Raw genomic sequence first — 19185 nt, forward strand, 5'->3', positions numbered from 1 at the left:
CACATACCAGCCTCGGCTTGTCCGTGTTTTTTTTATCCACAAAAAACACTGGGCTACCCCCCGCTGCCTTGGACTCTCTGATGAAGCCTCTCTTCAGGTTCTTGTCAATGAACGCTCGCAACTCCTGCATTTCCCTGTCTGACATGGCATACAACTTGCCTACAGGAAGCTGTGCTCCAGGGAGTAAATTGATCTGGCAATCAAAGGGCCTATGCGGGGGTAGTTGGTCAGCTTCCTTCTCGCTGAACACGTCGCTGAGATCAGCATACTGTGGTGGCACCTTCCCCTTCCCCATTACTTCAGTCCCTGCCAGGGTGGCTTGGGCCCCTGCTGACCCCTTTTCCCCCCTGCAGTGTTCTAAGCAATGTGCTGAACCGAAGGAAACCACTCTTTGATGCCAGCCCACCAGCGGATCATGTAAGGCTAGCCAGCTCATTCCCAAAATAATGGGAGCGCCTCCCAAGGTGGCCACATTAAACGCTATCAGTTCTGTGTGCCTTGCCACCCTCATTATCATTGGGACGGTCTGCAAGCTAACTCCTCCTCCCAACAGTTCCCTGCCATCGATCGTGGTCACCTGCAGGGGGTTGCTTAAAGGGATAGTCTGTATCTGATGTTCAGCAGCAAACTCCTTGCTCATAAAATTGCAGGAGCTGCCTGAGTCCAACAGCGCCTTTATTTTTAGGGGGTGTCCATTTTGCAGCTCTAGCGACACTTCAATCACTAGAGCAGGTCGAGGAGCTTCTGGCACGGGCACTTTCACTGCTCTTTGGCCTGGCTGCAGTGCCCTGACGTTGGCAACCAGGCGTTGGCTTTTACCTGCTCCGTTTCTCCCTGCTCTCCCCCCTCAACTGCTCCCACCATCCCTTGCCATTCCTTCCTCTGGGGGCAGACTCTGGCAAAGTGGCCTGGCTGTTGGCAGAGATAGCATTTCCGGGCTCCCTTTCCCTCCTTCTTCGCCCCCTCACTGGGCTTTGAAACTGCGCGCGCGCGGGCTGTTCCGATTTCCATCGGCTCTGCCGGCGGGAAAGCTGGCTCAGGAATGTCTGGAATGCGTAACTCCTTCCAACGTTCCCCTCTCCCTTCCCGCCTCTCCAAGGCTCTTGCCTCCTGGCGCGCTCCAATGGTCAGCGCAGATTTGGTCAGCTGATCCATAGACACCGCCCTGGGGCTCCTGGACAGCTCGTCTTTCACAGCCGAAGAAAGACCTTCTTCAAATAGCATCTGAATGGGTGCTGCCGATAAATCCCACCCCAATCTGTGAATCAGCATGGTAAATTCAGTCCAGTACTCACGGACAGATCTGCTTCCCTGCTTGCAAGCCATTAGCTGTCTGCGCACCACCCCTTCCTCAATATCGCTGGAAAACATGATATCCATTGCACGAAAGAATTTCATAGTGTCCTTTAGGATATCATTGTGCGTTGCCATCAGGGGTCGAACCCAGTCCCGCGCCCCCTTCTCAAGATGCCCAATTACGAAAGCAACTCGCGATTCCTCATCAGGGAACTCATCAAACTGCACATTCAGGGCATATTGCATCTCGGTCCTAAAGGCATGGTAATCCTTGGGGTCCCCCCCAAACTTCTGCACCAATCCTGGTACCTTTCTGGGGAACTGAGTGGTTCTCCCCTTTTTGTCAGCATCCTGAGCCCTTCTCTCCTCGAGCCTCGCCGTCTGCAGCGCAAGTTGGACCTCCAGAGCTTGATACCTTTCTTCCAAGCTTGGACCAGCTCCAACCCCTGCCTCTCCGGTTCCGGCTGGGTTGCTCATGATGCTTTCTCCTGCACAGGCAGCGTACAAAGACTGTCAGACTGCTGTCAGGGGATGATTAGCTGCTTGTGCTTAAAATTGTGCCCCTTCAGAGTTTGTGCGGCCCCACAAACCTCTGTGTGTGACAGAGCTCCTCAGACATGTCTGCTCTAGTCACTAGTAGAGTCTGACAGTGGCTGCCTGCGGAAGCGCTTCCAGCAAAGAAGTTCCTTAACGGAAACGCGTCTCCTGGACTCACGACGTGGCAGCTTCCGGCGAAGCATGGGTCTCCCTGCAGTTGCTTCTGACACCTCCCCGCTATTTTCGCTGGATGTGTCTCTCACCCCTTTCTCTCCCCTGCTGTTTCCTGCCTGGGCTGCTGCGTCTCTCTCAGCATTACTGAGATCCTCCTCCAGAGACCCCTCGCTCCCCCTCCTTGTCCCTGCTTTAGCTGCTGACTCTCTCCCAGTCTCTGGGAGCCCTACCAACTCCCTTTCCTCTGATGTCAGTTCCCTGACACGTGCCCTTTGTAATTTCAAATGCATCAGATAAGTTGTTATTGATAATCAACTTTGCTCTCTGATTTGAGTAGATTGCCTTGATTCCTTCGATAAAAGCCCCTTCTATTCCTGCGGCCTCCATGCACTTTAAAAGAAATCTCCAAGATACATTGTCGAATGCTTTCTCTGCGTCGATGAAAATTAATGCTGCAGGAATTTCGTTCTTTTTATCCAAGTATTCGACAATGTTTATTATGTGCCTAACATTATTTTTTAGATGCCTATTAGGAAGGAATCCGGCTTGGTCCGAATGTATTGCATTTTCTAGATATCTCTTAAATCTGTTTGCCATAATTTCAGCAAAAATTTTATAATCATTATTGAGAAGTGATATCGGTCTGTAATTTTTAATATATAATTTATCTGAGTCCGCTTTAGGTATCAGTGTTATGTGGGCATCTTTCCAGGAGTCCGGTATCTTCCCTCCTTGTAGAACATTATTCATCACCTCACACAACACCGGGGCCAAGTATTCCTCGAGAGTTTTATAGTATTTGGCCGGCAATTCATCTGGGCCCGGCGCTTTCCCTACTTTCATTCTCTTTATTGCTTCTCGGACTTCATCTACTGTTATACACTTATTCAGCTGAGTTTTCTCATCTTCCGTTATAGGTGTTATTCTGCTATTTTCTAAATACTTTCCTATTTCTATTATATCTTCTTCTTCTTTCTGATATAGTTTTTCAAAAAAATTTAAAAAGTTTTTCTTTATTTCATTTGGGTCCTCTACAAACCTTTCTTCTACTTTTATCTTATTTATCACATTTTGCTTTTTCCTTTTTCGTAGTTGCCAGGCCAGAAATTTCCCTGTTTTATTTGCCGATTCGAAGAATTTTTGCCTCATTGATTTGATTCTCCATTCAACTTCTTGGTTAATTAGCATTGAGTATTGTGATTGTAACAATTTAGATGTTTGTGTGGTCTGTTCATCATCTGGATTTATTATTAATTTTTCCTCACAATCTCTTAGCTGGGTCAGGATTTCATCTTTCTTTTGTTCTCTTATTTTTTTCCTATAACTGTTTTGCTGGATTAAGAATCCTCTTAACACCGCCTTACTGGCGTCCCATACTATATCAATGTCCGTTTCTTTATTGAGATTAAAGTCGAGGAAGTCTTTCAGGTTTTTTTTAGCTTTCTCAATTACTTCCTCATTTCCGAATAGGTATTCGTTCATTCTCCATCTGTATCTACTCTGGACTCCACACTTAATTTCCACAAACATTGAGTTGTGGTCGGACAGGGTTCTGGGATGTATTTCACATTTTTCCACTCTTGTTACTAACTCCCTTGACACCCAGATCTGATCTATTCTACCCCAGCTCTGGTGCGGCTCCGAAAAGTATGTAAATTGTTTTATCAATGGGTTTCTATGTCTCCAAATGTCTGTCAAGTCTAGGTTTTCTTCAAGATTTTTGAATGTTTTTGGTAGTTTCCCTTGATTTGACTTTTTCTTTTTTGCACTTCTGTCTAGCTCTGGTATTGGAACTCCATTTAAGTCCCCTAGCAGGATCAATTTATGAGGCTCTAAGTCCAATAATACTTGTTCTAATTTTTTAAAGAAATCTGCCTTGTTCGTATTTGGGGCATAAACGTTTACTACATTTATTTTTTCTCCCTGGTGATTAATCTGTATCCCTACAATTCTGCCCTCCTCATCTTTACATATTAATTTAGGGTCCACTTTCCCTTTTGCATATGTCACCACTCCTCTTTTTTTATCTACATCTGAATTAATAAATTCAACCCCCAACCTCTTGTTTATCAAGAAATGTTTGTGTTTTTTGGCGACATGTGTTTCCTGGCAGCATATAACATCAACGTACTTTTTCATCAAAACCTTCAAAATTTTATTCCTTTTAGTTTTGTCATTTAAGCCGTTTACATTCCAAGATAAGACTTTAAGAGTCATGGTCATATAAGTTTATTTTCTGATTCGTACTGCATGTGTATACGGACTTATAGTCTGATTTTCCTATCCTTTGTAGTTTCCTCCTCGTATTCTTCCTCCTCTTCCCCTCCCACAGCCCCTTCCTCCTCTTCATCCTCCGCTTCTTCCTCCTCTCCTTTCCCCTTCTCTCCCCTTTCCATCCCCTTCTCTCTCTTTCCCTTCTTCTCTCTCTCCTCTAGAAATCTCTCTCCCTCTTCCAGCCTTTCTTCCATCCTCCCAAGTTCCTTCTCGTATCTTCTCAAAAAATTTTCAACTTCTTGTGTGTTTGTCAATCTAAATCTCTTATCCTTGTAACAGAAAGTGACCCCTTCTGGAAATTCCCACCTATAAGGTATGGCATTCCTTCTCAGGCTGTTTGCTATTTGTCTATATCCATCTCTTTTGTGTAAGAGCCTAATTGGAATTTCTTTATAAATAACAATAGGTCTTCCTTCAATTATTAATTTTTTTTTATAGCTCAGTCTTAAAATCCTGTTTTTCATCTCAATTGAATTGAAGACCACTAAGCAGTCGCCAATAGGTTTTTTTGATTTAGCTTGCTGCGTTTTTCCTCTAATTCTGAATGCCTTAACTATCGTACCTGCCACCTCCTCCTCTTTTACTTCTAACCATTTCGCGAGTTCTTTAATCATTTTTCCTCTCACATTTTCATTTGCTTCTTCACTGACTCCTCTAAATTTTAAGTTAAGCTGTTTCTGCCATGGCTAAATTGTCTGACAGTGTTCCTGCTTATTGTTCCATTCTCTCATTTCCTCCTTCATTTTCTCTGTCTCCTTCTTTTGTTCCTTCAGCTCCTTTTGAATTTTCCTATTTGTTTCTTCCATTGATTTTGACCTGACTGTCAGATCTTGAATTTTACTGGAGAGCTCTCCTACAGCCCCTTCTATTTTCTTATCTATCATCTCCTGCATCTCTCCTAATTTGTTTTCCATATGCACCTCATTCTGTTTAAATTCCTCTTTGATCTTTAACCATAAGATATCTAAGTCTTTGATCTCCTCCTGTCTGGAGGCTTTCCTTTCCCCAGGGGTTCCTACTACCTTTTTCCCGTTTTTCCCTGACATTTTACAATTATTTTCCTTGATTTCAGTTTTGTTTCCTGTTCTCTCCCTTAGAGGGCGCACAATCTCTCTCCCCTGCTCTTATTATCTCCTATACCTTCCAATCCAATGTAGACCCCCCCAGTATTTCCACCTCAGTAACTTTTTTATCTCCAGAGGTTAGATTAGGCCCAATCTCATCAATTCTCACAGGTAGATATCATATATCCATAGACTGTTCCGCCAAATTCTTCTTCGAGTCCACAGAGATCAGTTACCTTGTACCACCTTATAAAGGTTTAAAAGCAACCACGTGCCAATTGAGACACTAAAGAATACGTTAAGAGTCTTTTCCTAAGGAAACAGCAGAGCAAAAGAGCGACGATGGCAGAGAGAGAAAACCCAAACTGTAATCTCTAATAGGGCTTAATTTTAGAATTTTTGATTTTGTTTTTTACTTCTTAAGGGTAAGACCCTGTTTGCGTATTCCCACCACGTACAAAAGAGAGTAGAGACAAAGGAAAAGAAGAAGAAAAAAGAAAGGCAGGAGGAGATAATGTTCTTGTAATGAAGAAATGGTTTTCAAAAAAATTCTCCCGCAGCCAAGATGAATTCCCTGTTTTCAATCTTGAGCCATCCAAAAATCACTTGGTCGAAACTTCCAAATCTTGAAAAATAACTGTACCCCTTTCGCCAAGGATTTTATTCTTATCTTTCTGGAGGTCCGTTGCGCTTCTCAGGGGAAGCTGCAGGCATCGCAACACAGGGTCGGTGCTTTTCCCACTTGCGTTCGCAGTCTCGCCATCCTCGAGCTCTTCTGAGAGAAAATCCCGAAAAAACAGCGAAACCGCTCCTTCGCTGCCGGGAAGCCTATCCCTCAAGGGTCCCCCCCTTGAGATTTCTGGGGTGCGCTGTGCCTAGCGACCCCCCCCAAGCCCCCGTGTTGCAGGCAAACCCCTGACGAGGTTTCCAAGCTTCCTCGCTGTCCGCGGGTCAAACCGGAAGTCTAATCTAGGCATTTTAAAAAGCAATTTCCCTTGCTATTACACATTTTTGTCCGCACTGTCCCCTAGTGCATGCATCTTTTTGGTTGGAAAACTTCACTGCAAAATTATGAGATGCATGAATTTCAAAGAATAGTTGCATTTTGGTTTGTGTTATTGTGACCTGAGAGAGTGGGGATTGGAACCCTCGCCTTCTTGGTCCAAGTCCAAAACTCTACCCACTACACCATCCTCACTCTTTGGACAGAACATAGGCTACTACTCAGCCGCCCTGAGCCCGGCCTTGGCTGGGGAGGGTGGGGTATAAATAATAATAATATTATTTATTATTATTAGCATACCAAGCAACAAAAACCAAAGCATTAATATACCAATGAACAAATGGAGGCGCAGGCTTCATCAGAAGCATCAAAGGTTTATCAGCAAGTTACAGTTTAGGAGGAGGATCAGTTTTTTAAAAAAATAGTGCTGGATTCCAACTTGAATGAATAGACTCTTTTGAACTGTTCATTTTTAGTATCTGAAGTGTGCAGTAGATTAGGCCGATATTTTGCACCTTTGGTGGAATTCTAATTAGCTGCTAGAATATTGGCTAGAATTCTTGGGAATAACAGAAAAAATAGGCAGAATCTTAATTTGGACTCTTTTGTTGTAACGTTTTGAATGACAGAATTCAATCCTCTTTAAAACTGCTTGTTGGAAACCTTCTGAACACTGCAAAAGTTGTATTTGCTAGATATTAGAAAACTCTGGCAATGCCAACAGTTGAGAAATGGCAAACTGAGGTTCTTGAAATTGCCAAAGTGGATCAGCATGAAATGGGCTCTCCGTCAGCAGTGGCATTTGTGGTGAGGTGGACCTGCCCTCTCAACTGTGTGGGGGCCCCTTGACCCCATGCCTGCTCCCGTAAGAAGCATCACCCGTGTTTGTGGCTCCACTCCAGCCTCTGCTACTGATCTTAGCACTGCATCACAACATACTAGAATATACCTTTGTTTTTGATCAGACCTTCGTTTTTGTAAATAAGATGGGTGTGTATTACAAACCAATGAATAGATAAAAATCAACTCCATTTCATTTCATTTCGGGGGGGGGGGGCGCTTGGAAATTACATTTCCTGTCAGGCGCGCTTTGCAGGTGATGCAGCGCTAGCTTTCGCCATGCGTGGCTACTTCTATTAATATAATCTATGCAATCTAGTTCTTAAAAGGAGGGACAGAGGCTGGTGCTGTCCGTGATTCCCCCCCCCCCTGCATCATTCAAGGTGTGCCATGGTGCATTGCTTGAGAAAACCACTGCACTATGGGGATGGGAAAAGAAATGGACCCAAATTCAAATATTTCACCACGTTAAGTCTCCTAGATATAAATGGTGCTCCATCCAACACAAATGATTTGAGAATTATGCTGAAATGATTGAAAAATACCAGGGTAGGATAATGGCACACAAACAAACAGCAGCCACTTACCTGCCATTGACAGCAAAACACAGCTGGCACATCCCATGCAGTACTGCTGTAGCGTTCTGTAAGAAAGTGGCTATTTTGGGGTTTTCATCAATTGGGCCTTGGACGGAGAGGAAACAGCAACACAGCTTTTCAATTAATCCCATATTTACCGCATAGCTAGCAAAGGAAAGAGAAGGGGGTGGAAAGGCATTAAAGCAGGTCATGGTGCCCCAATTGTGATATTCCCAAGGTGTACGGCAATTTCCCCCCAGTGTGGAAGCACTATACAATGCAGTGCCTTCCCGGTGGCAGCACCATATCTATGGAACTCCCTCTTAGTATATATCTGATTGTCCTTCATGCAGTATTTATTCAGGCATTATCTTAAGACCAGCTTATTTTTGTTGTGAGTATAGTGAGAGAAGCCCTAGTTGTCTAATTTGTCTAAAACACATTTATTTTGACTTGAATACTACTGATTGTCATAGGTTACTGTAACTGGATTTTATTGTAACTTGTGGTTTTTATGCTGATTTTTAAATTAATGTTAATAGCTGTCCTGAGCTTTGTATGAGGGTGGGATAATAATAATAATTCTGTGTCGATCACATATATTTGGCCATTATCATGTTGTTTTATACTTGTAGACCCTAATGTATTACTTCAAGATTAATGGATGTCTTTGTTTTTATATATGAATAAATGATTCACAACGGCTTTTATATTTAAGCAATAGTTTAGAATGAGAAAAATCAACTAAAACACACAAGACACAATATGATCACAACACAGTCTTCCCCAAGTCTAGTTTCTATATCCTCTATCTTTTTAGCTGACAACAAATGATGAACTTATTTGTTGTTCAAAGAAATATCCTTTCCCCACAGATAAAAGCAGACATTTCAAATCAACCCTAAGGCATGGTCTCATCAGTTGGAACATAACCTTTACAAAAAACTGACTCCTGAACCTTTTCCTGCTATCTTTTTGCTGCTGTTGGGCAGTATTGTCCCTCTTCCTGACAATTCAAATTTGGGAGCATCCAGACTGTCACTATTTAAGGGCTGGCTTTAATTACATGCTGGCAAATTCAGGTTGCAGAAGTAAAGTTGATGGGGAGAACCTGTGCAACAAACCTGCTTCCTGAAAGACTGGAAAGTTTGTGATATGGAAAGTGACAGGAAGAGGCACTGGGAAGTGTAGGACAACCCACACTTAGCACAACATAGTCTAACTGCCACACAAATAAAAAACCTCCCTGCAAACAAATCAGAGTGAACGCTAAACAAACAGGTTGTCTGGAAGCAGCCACCACCTCCCTAAATTGTTCTGATCACTAGAAGACAGAACCAATGTGGGATCCGAGAGGTGGAGTCTTTTTGCAGGAAAGGACTGTGGAGAAATCAGGTAGATGCAAATGACCTTGCAATAAAGATGTAAGAGGAGCAAAAGTCAAGAGTAAACCGGGAGGAAGTGCCAGCTTAGAATCAATTTGGCCTTCAGAAACATGTGGAAACAGCTGGCAACATCAAAGGCCCCCAATGTGCTTTAGTGACCAAGTCACACTACTCAGAGATTATCTCAGGCTGGGGCAGCAGGATTTCAGAAAGGCAGATTTAGACAGTTCTCTGCATATGTTTCTTGTGACAAGTCTTGCTAGGTGTGGATGTATCATGGAATCTAATTTAATAAATCTGTAAAAGAGAACCACTTTCTAAAATGGAAATCTTCACGTTGTCAGTGACATATAAAAGCTGAATGCCTTTCAGTGCCCTAATCCTAAATGAGGAAAGTCACCCTCATAATTTTAATGGGGTAATTTAAAATTCAATATAACATTTTAGTGTTTTCTATTTAAGAGATGGTTAGAAACCTTGAGAAAGGGAAGAGTTAGAAATGTAACAAATAATGTGGAACAATGGGTAACACAGTACTTTAAAGTGTGGTTTTAAAATGCATTTAAAATTAATTAATTAATTAATTAATTAATTAATTAAGGAAGTAATAATACATGATCTAGCTGTGTATCATAAGGGCTACGATTCGACAAAATAGCCATGATCAAAACGATCACCCTCCCAAAACTAACCTACCTATTCCAAACCCTCCCAATCTGGATTCCCCCAACACAACTCCACAGATGGCAGAGAAAAATACACTCTTTTATCTTCTCACATAAAAAAACCAAGAATAAGCCCCAAATACCTGTACCTCCCCACCTCAGAAGGATGATGGGGAATCTCCAACACAGAAGCATATTACATTGTCAACCAAATACACCATATAATCCCATATATACTAGAAGATGAGACAAAACAATGGATACACCCAGAGAGGGACACAATTGAAAATACCTGCACCACAACATACCCACTCCTCCCAAACAAACTAAAGAAAATTCTCACAACACTTAACAGATACACACAGACCATGCTCAAAGCATGGAAAACAGAAATAGGCAAACTATTCCCAACCCCATCCCCACTAATCCCCCTGGCGTACCACCCATTATTCCACCATGCAGCACAAAACCTCCAGATAAAAACCTGGCAAACCAAAGGCTTATATCGCCTAATAGACTTCTATAAAAATAACAAAGCTTTGTCAACACAAGAAATACAAGACAAAGTAGAAGACACCCAAATGCCCTGGTTAACACATCACCAATTACATGCCCTCTTAAACAACCCAACAGTAAAATCAGCAGCAAATAGGCCCCTGACGACCTTTGAAAACCTCCTCCTAACAACAAAGGGAAACTGTAAAGGGATGGTATCCACAATATACAAAATACTACTCCAAAATCCCACAAACCCCCTAGACGCAATCAAAAAACAATGGGAGAATGACATAGGCTATGAGATTAACCCCACTCAATGGACCAGAATGTGGTCTAAACCCCCCTTTAAATCCATATCAACAAAAAGAAAAAAACTCACTCTGAAACTCACCTACAGGTGGTACCTAACACCAAGAAAACTAGCGCTAATATGCTCAGGAACCTCACCAAAATGCGGGAGAGGGTGCACCTCCACAGGCACATACCTCCACATGTGGTGGGAGTGCCCCAAAATCCAACTATTCTGGACAACAGCTATACGAGAAATATGTAAAATAACTAAGCAAGTATTAGACATCACCCCAGAACTGGCCCTACTAAACATCTTCTAAGACAACAATGCCCACTTACACCACAAAGAACTCATAACTCACCTACTTTCAGCAGCCAGAAACACCATAACCAGACACTGGAGAGACCTGTCAGGAGTAAGCATAGACCAATGGTACCAAATAGTATGGGAAACAGCCCTACTAGAAAGATTAACCAATAAACTGAAACTGACACGGGGACAAACAGAAGAAGACGCCTTTACCCTGGTATGGCTCCCCTTTATCACAAACACAGCCCCAAAAGACAATGACAATAATCCACCAACAGCATACAAACCAATATGGCTAACTTATCCAAAACACCCACCCACCCCACTCACACACGAAAACAAACATCACCACAGCCAATCACAAATGAACAACCACACCCTAGGCCAACCCCAATCTCTCTCACCACCAAAGGAACACAAGTGAACAACAGAGAACCGGCACGAGTAACTCTGACACCAAACCCTACATACATTAAGCAAAATAGAAACATCACCACCCGACCCCACCATCTCCCCCCCTTCCCCCCCAATGTCTCAACAAATGAAACTGATTTGTAAAAATGTTACACGGAAAAAATACGAGAAACATTACACATACTTCTGTAAAACAAGAAAATCTTCAATAACCCCTCCCCCCCAAAAACACAAAAAAACTAAGGGCTATGATTCCTGGTTTCTTTGCCTAATTGTTCATTTTATTTCTCTACTCAGTTCAGACCTTTCTCCAAGTCTTGTTTTGCATTAACTATTGTTTAGAATTGAAATCATGTTTTGAACTATGGTTTACAGCTGCTTGCTACTTTTGGCTTTTCACCTGCTTGGCACTTCCATCTCAAGAGGTACAGTGTATTCTGGCACCACAGTAAAGGCCATAACCATGGATTGTCACTTTAGACATCATGCTAAATCATGGTTAGCACAAACCATGGTTTGCAAACCCACTTCAAAGTACAATGTCTGAATCCTTGATTTACTGGCCAATACCATGAAAAATGGCTTATCATCAGACATCATACTGAACTACAGCTAATGGTTTTATAATAATTAAAGTGAGCTTCCAATTGCTTCTTGGCCAGCGGGGCTTGCTGCCAGGGCTGATCAACTAACTGACAGGGATCGTAAGCCCCGCTAGGATCAGCTGCACTAGGGAGCTGGCCACCAGGAACTCTCTAGTGCAGCTGAGAGGGCTTGCTATTAGGGCAACCTGTTGATCTGCACTGTCAGCGAACCCCTTTGAAGGCATGCTTCCATCGACAGTGCACCTTCACAGAGGTCTGCCATGAGTCTATTTTCTGGCACAGTTTGAATCCAAACCACACCTGCAAACAGACTTCAAAGGGACTCACTGTAATAACTGAACAGGTAACTTCATCATGTAAAGATTCGTGCAAAGGCAGGTGGGAGAAATAAGGTTTCAGGTTTAATATGATGTATGAATTATAATCTTCTCAAAGACTTCACAGATATTTTAATAGAGGATATGAAGGGGAAATTTCATAAGCAACAGCGACTACCGCTTAAGGAAATCTGCATTAGAAAAGGACTCCACATGCACCAAGGTAAAGAAGGAATATCCCTGCATCTATCTGGAAAAACAGCAAGAGGTGGCAAAAATGCCAATTTAAATGAAAATGGTACAGCACATAGGAAAGGATGTAGATAAAATACAGAAAGATAAAGAGCTGTGCATTCAAGTGCAGTTCCTGCCACCTAGAAATTAATGTATTGAGAAAGGAATTCCAAGTGCATCTAGTGCAAGAGGTCAGAGCAGAAGGAAGGCCAGGGTCAGTGCAAGGGGCAGAGTGGGGTTGAAGACATGGCAAAAGGTAATTTATTAAGAGAAGAGGGAGATCTCCTTGAAAAATTAAATGTATCCTTTACCGCATCTTCCAGAGAAGGTGGAAGACAGATGACAAAGACAAAAGAAAGACAAATATTTGGGTGGGGTTGGGAGCACTCCCCCAGAATCCTATTCAGAGAGGAAACAGACAAAAGATGATGTGCAGAGTGCTCCCCACATCACCCAACTCAGGCACCAGACAACTTATTTCCCTTCCCTTTTAGTCTCATGCCGAATATGTCATGTCTTTAGGGGCTGCCAACTGGACATATATGGAATTTTGAAAAAAAGGTTTGTGTAAAATTTGGATCCAGCAGAATTAAAATGGATCCTCGTGAATCGGCATAATTTCATATGGGTTCACAAAAAAATTACCATCAAATTAAAGCTTACAGGCTGCACAACAAAAATCAGCACAATAAAAATCACCACCACAAGAATACTGGCACGGATCCTCATGTTTCTGGAATGATCTCCTTTGAGATGTACCTAGCACCAACATTATGAACTTTAGTCAGTGGCCAAGTATGCACATCCTTAATCGTTATTGGCCCATAATGTTATACTGATTTTGTTTAGCATTATTGGCCCATAATGCTATACTGATTTTGTTTAACATGTATTTTGCTAACATGTATCTTGTTTATATTGTATTTTAAATGTTGGGTTTTAATAGATGATTTTGTTATGCATCTTTGGGATCTAAGGCCATATAGGGAAGGAAGGATATACATTTGATAAACAAATAGATGGCTTCAATATTTATTTACCGGTATTTACTATATCAGCCAATGTACTCAAGATGGTTCACCATTACATGATACGAAAGAGAGAAGAGGAAGGGAAGGAACAGGACAACAAACCTGCTCAGGCACCATGGCCACTGCAGGAGGGGAGGTGTCAAAGGACTCCTGCTTACAGCTCAGCCAAGAGAGGGGCCCTGCTGCCGTCACCTCTCCCCTGGATGCAGAATGGTGGGGAAGCTGTGGGTGGAGACTAATCTGGAAGAGGAGGAGCCAAATGACAGTTCACTCCAGCCAGGTTGATGGAGAGGACTTGATCTTTCATTTTCCCCTATGAGGAGGTTAAAGACATCCAGTTGTTTTCTCACCTAATGAGATCTTGAATCCTGCTGTTAAAGACTTCAGCTTGTGTGGCCTTGTTCTTTGGTTCCTGAATTAATTTTGGCACACAAATCTGTTTGTTCCCATGCGATGCACTGGAGATCAGGCACCCAAACACCACAGCTATGATTCTCAGAACTCCAGTGGTTACACCTTCAAACACTTGCTTGTTGGCAGTTCTTCCTAAGGTAGCATTATGGTCATCTGGAATGTAAACCTGCACACATATATCAAAACAAAATAAATTATTAAAAAACAAATCAACCCCGCTCCATTTTCCAAATTTTTTGTTTCAATTCTTTCAACAGTTCCTCACAGGACTTCATTCCCAGAGCCCTCACCACCCTGGTCGCCTGCCTCTGGATGCCCTCCAGCTGGTGAGGTGATGCCCTTCACCGAGTCACCCCAGAGTCTTTAAGGCGTGCATTAGTAATAATAAGGATGAAGATAAACAGAAGGAGATGTGTCTTAAGTGGCAGACTGTCAACACTGTCCAGAGCTGGGTATCATTCTAGGAAGAAAAAGGCTGGCTCCAGGGAATGAATACAAAAACAAATAAGGCTGCTTTCTAAACTCAGAAATTAATGATAACTCCAAATTGATTTCACTTTAAAAAAAGGTATTTACACTTTTATTGTACAATAGTGGAATCATAAAGTACAGTTGCCCCACAGTTGAGTGCTGTATCTCTCTCCATGGGAATATGGTAACACTTGGCAATGAAGAACATGCACATTTTTTTTATTATTCATCAGCTCTGTGCCTTAAGTTGGTACTTAAAATCCGTTGTAATAGTCTGTTCCTGGTAAGGAGCCAAGCTAGGAAGTGAGAAGTCTTCAGCTACTTATTCAAGTTCAGTTGAAGAAAGAATATTGTGTTGCATCAGTAATTTACATAGCCTGGAGTAATTCACGCCTGGTGATTTTGAGCCTCTACCTAAGTAGATGGATTGTATTTAAAACACGTGTGCCTATTTAATTAGCAAGTAAGATGCTACAATTTGGAAGTCATTAGCACAGCAAGCATTCTCTGTACAATGGTACCTTGGTTCTCAAACGCCTTGGTACTCAAATGCCCTGGTTCCCAAATGCTGAAAACCTGGAAGTAAGTGTTCCGGTTTGCAAATGTTTTTCGGAAGCTGAACATTCGATGCAGCTGTCGGCTATTGTTAACACCAATTGCCTACACCAATCAGAAGCTGTGTCTTGGTTTTAAAACATTTCGGAAGTCAAACCGACTTCCGGAATAGATTAAGTTTGGTGCTTTTGTTTTTGCTATTTATTTTGCGTTTTTGTTTTTGAGGCTTTTTTGGTTGATTTGTTTTTGTGACTGTGTGGAACCCAGTTCAGCTACTGATTGATTTATTGACTGTGGAAAAGGATAAAAGCCCCACATCCAAACACTGACTATCATCAGTGTAGATAAGAAAAAAAATTAATTTTAATTTTTATCATCTACAATACTGTTTTATTTATTTTATAGTACAGTACTTTGATTATTGCTTTCATTTTATGGATCAGTGGTCTTGTTAGATAGTAAAATTCATGTCAAATGGCTGTTTTAAGGGTTGTTTTTAAAAGTCTGGAACGGATGAATCCATTTTGCATGACTTTCTATGGGAAAGCACGCCTTGGTTTTGGAACACTTTAGTTTTGGAACAGACTTCCCAAACGGATTAAGTATGAGAACCAAGGTACCACTGTAGAACTTAAGGTATTCCATTCTTTCCCCTAAACATGTCTGGCTCAAACTACACACAACACTGGATGATCTGGAGCCTTTTGAAAATGCAGCCAGCCAGGCAGTGTTGTGTGTGCGTGAGGGTGGAAAGGGCTGCGAAGGACACAGCGGAGTACCTGCATTTACAGGTAGGAAACCAAAAAGTCACAGTGATCAGGGGACTTCCGGGTTAGCGCGATCGACTAATGGCGGATGCCCTCCGAGCTCCGGAGGGAATCCGCTCTACAGGAGTTGGGTCTAGCTGCTGCGGCAACGCGGGGACCCTTAAAAATCACAGGCGGTGAAGCCTGTGAACCTGGTGACTCGGCGGGCACCATTTGCACCCCCGACCCGCGAAGGAGCCTTCTTAAAGGCTTCGGAACAGGGGACGGGGTGAGTGGCGCGGTGCTGAGAGTCGACTGCTTCTCCTGCAGAGTGAAGCCGCATGCCATGGTCGGAGAGCGCTGACTTCTTCTTATGAGCAATTGGACTCTAAAGCAGCAACCCGTGAGTAGTACGGAAATTGGACTTGTAAAGAAAAAAATTTTTTTGAATTACGCACGATCGGGGAAGGCGCAAATAGGAAGTCCGTCTCCCCGTCTTATACATAATCTAAAGCAAGGACCAGCTAACTAAGGTCGAGAGGATTTTATCTTTTTTATTGGGTAAAGACATTAATTTCACGATTTGGCAGTTTAAGTAATCTTACTGGAGGATAAGAGCTAATTTTGGGAGCTGAAGTGCCACCCCCCCGGACCCGGGAGTGATCCGTGAGAGAGCCTGTTGAAGAGATATTGAAGAGCTTGAGAGCTGTCAAATTAGCTGTCAAGACGGGAAAAGAGAACTTTGTTTTATACTGTCTCTGCTGGTTATATTTGCTACAATTTGGCTATATTTTGTTGAAAATAAGGAAAAACTGATACAAACTAACTTGATTTTTGGATTCGAACTGGAAGGATACTAAGTAACCAAAATCCCTCTAGAGGGGTTTTTGGGACATTACAAGAATGGCTGAAGGAGGGAAAATTCAAGCTAAATTGGACAGTGTTTTTTCTCTTGGGAAAGTTACAAGGCCAAATTGATGTTTTGGCTACCAAAGTTGCAACTCTGGACTTAACAGTAAACAAATTCATTGAATTTGATAAGGACTTGATCCAGGAAGTTCATGCAGCTGGACAAGAGGAGAAATTTGAGAATCTTGAGAGTGCGGAGAAAGAGGCACATGTTGTTTCTGAGGAAAAGGAAGGAGGAGGTGTAATGATGCAGACGACAAAGGAGAGCCAGAGGCCTGACATGATGGATACAAAGGAAAATAAGAACTTGATGATGAAAATTTGGTCTGAGCTTGAGATTGAAGAATGGAGAGATCTCCTTATGTGGAGATCTGAAGACTCAAGGATTACAAATTTGATCAAGGTGAAAGTTGGAGCTTTGGGGACATTTGGACTTGAAAGGAATAAGAAACAAGATTTGGGCTCCACTTTTAAGTATGGAGGTCTGGCTGGAAGAAACATTGTCCCTATCGGGCCAGAGCATCTCCGAGATTTGGTGTTTAACACTAAGGACTATCAAAAAAACCGGCAGAGAGGAACTGAGAGAGAATTGAGAGCCTCGGACATGAGATCTCCAGGCTGATAGCAGATTAAGACTGATGGACTTTTGTTGGGGATTGAAACCGGGAAAGGGGACGGGATGTGGTTTGGGGATCCAAAGGGTGCATAATTATAATCCATTTTTTTTCTTTTTATGCGGTTTTGTCACTAGTATGAAATGTGGGGAATTCGTGGAAGGGAATTTGGGTCGACTTTAGAAAAAGGATTTAAGATTTAAGAATGAACATTGATGCATAAATTTTGATGTTGTGAAAATGGTTTTTTAAACTCAGCTAAATATAAAAAGGTTAAAAAATGGGGATAAGAACTTGTTGAATTAACAATTTGAACTGGAATATAAGAAGGGGAGGTGTGGGGAAGTCAGAGAAATATGTTATAGAAAAGAAGGGTTCTAAGCTGTACATGTTTTAAAATGGAAAATTCTTAATAAATATCTATTAAAAACAACAACAAAAAGTCACAGTGATTACAAAAAGCTGCCAATATGGAAAAGATAAATTATGCTGCTCTTCTAGCACATGAGCAGTCACTTCTGTGCCTTCATGACATCAGCAGCCATGAGGTCCTTTCACATCTATCTGCATGATTAAAACACCACAGATGTATGGCAGGCAGATATAACAGATCAGGGCCCTTTCAACCCAGGCATCCAAAATCTGAACTGGCTGGCCAAAAGAGGCCTGCCTGGTCCCACTGCTGTGTGCCTTTTGGCAGCAGCAAGGATGGCTTTATTTCAGCAGGTGTTTTTTTGGATAATGCTTTGAAATGAGATCTGAATGCTGCTGACTCTGACTTTTTTGTTTTTGTATTGTTGCTTTTGGACTATTAAAATATATATTTTGGCCTTTTAAAACATATATATATATATGTGTGTGTTTATTTGGTTTTGCCAAGTGCTTCTGTTATTTGTTATAGGAAGGTAGGGTACAAATACTGGGAATAATAAAGCAAAACACATGTTTTAAAATAAATTAATGAACAAACCTCTGTGTGGGTTGTACTCTCAAACTCGCGCTAGTAGGACTAGGACACGGGCTTTTAACAGAAGTGGATAATTTATGCACAGCGGTCCTTACTGATATCAGCAGATGCCTGCACAAGGTCAGTTATGGTGGCAAGTCCAGCAGGGGGCAAGGGCCACCAGAAACAGCAATCTTTCCTGCCCCCCCCCCTTACCAAGTGGGCTGCAGCCCTTAGGGAAAGAGCCCCCGCTTTGCAGGCAAGAGGTCCAGGTTCCATCCCCAGGTAGGACTGAGAGAAACTCCCTGCCTGAAACCCTGGGGAGCTGCTGCCAGTCAGAGCTAGACGGACTGGTGGTCTCACTAAGGAAGTTTCCTACCTTCCTGGTGCTGCTAATAGGAAAGTGGGCTGTCATCTTGTTTGTCTGTTACATTTTCAGGACCACAGACCTGCCCTTTTCTTTACTCCGCCTCCTCTGCCCCTACGCATGATGTGCAATAAACCTAACGCATCTCCTGTAAACAAAGCCGAAGCCCCGCAGGGGAAAGGAAAGATATACACTGGCTAACTGAACTGAGGGCTCTTCCCATTTGCTTTCAGCATGCTCTTCCTGACTGACCCACAGGACCAGGAGCTTTGCTCCATTCTAATGCACAGTCCTAAAGACACCCAAGAAGGTCCAGCAGGTAAATGCTAAAAAGGTGGGAGGCCTAATCCTCTGGTGGGCTTAGTGCTTCCAGTGTAAACTTCGCGGACCATTTTGAATCTGTCTTAGCATGTTCTACCCACAGCTGAGAATCACGGACAGCAGCCGCCATCCAGGCAGGATGACTCTGGGCAACAACTGTGCTCCTTGCACAAACAATTCTTCTCAGCAGTGGAAGGAACAGTTTTGCCTATACTATCTTATTGTGTTTGACATTTTTTCTTGCTGAATTTTGAAGTCGTAATACAGTATCTGCTTACAAATGATAATAATAATAATAATAATGAGAAACTGCAGCAGAATGAAGA

The 19185-nt window shown here is 42.4% G+C and overlaps 1 protein-coding gene across 1 annotated transcript in view; it reads right to left on the bottom strand.

Moving 5' to 3' along the window:
• SCAPER (S-phase cyclin A associated protein in the ER) overlaps positions 1-19185 on the bottom strand; it is a 216064-nt gene that overhangs the window by 50346 nt on the left and 146533 nt on the right. Inside the window, exons 26-27 of the mRNA XM_082238421.1 lie at positions 13867-14096; positions 7776-7931 (exon numbers count right to left, since the gene is read on the bottom strand). Coding sequence (XP_082094547.1) covers positions 7776-7931; positions 13867-14096 — 386 coding nt within the window. The remainder of the gene's footprint in view (positions 1-7775; positions 7932-13866; positions 14097-19185) is intronic.

The sequence above is a fragment of the Podarcis vaucheri genome (genome assembly GCF_965113315.1).
Source record: "Podarcis vaucheri genome assembly, chromosome: 9".
NCBI classification, from domain to species: Eukaryota; Metazoa; Chordata; class Lepidosauria; order Squamata; family Lacertidae; genus Podarcis; species Podarcis vaucheri.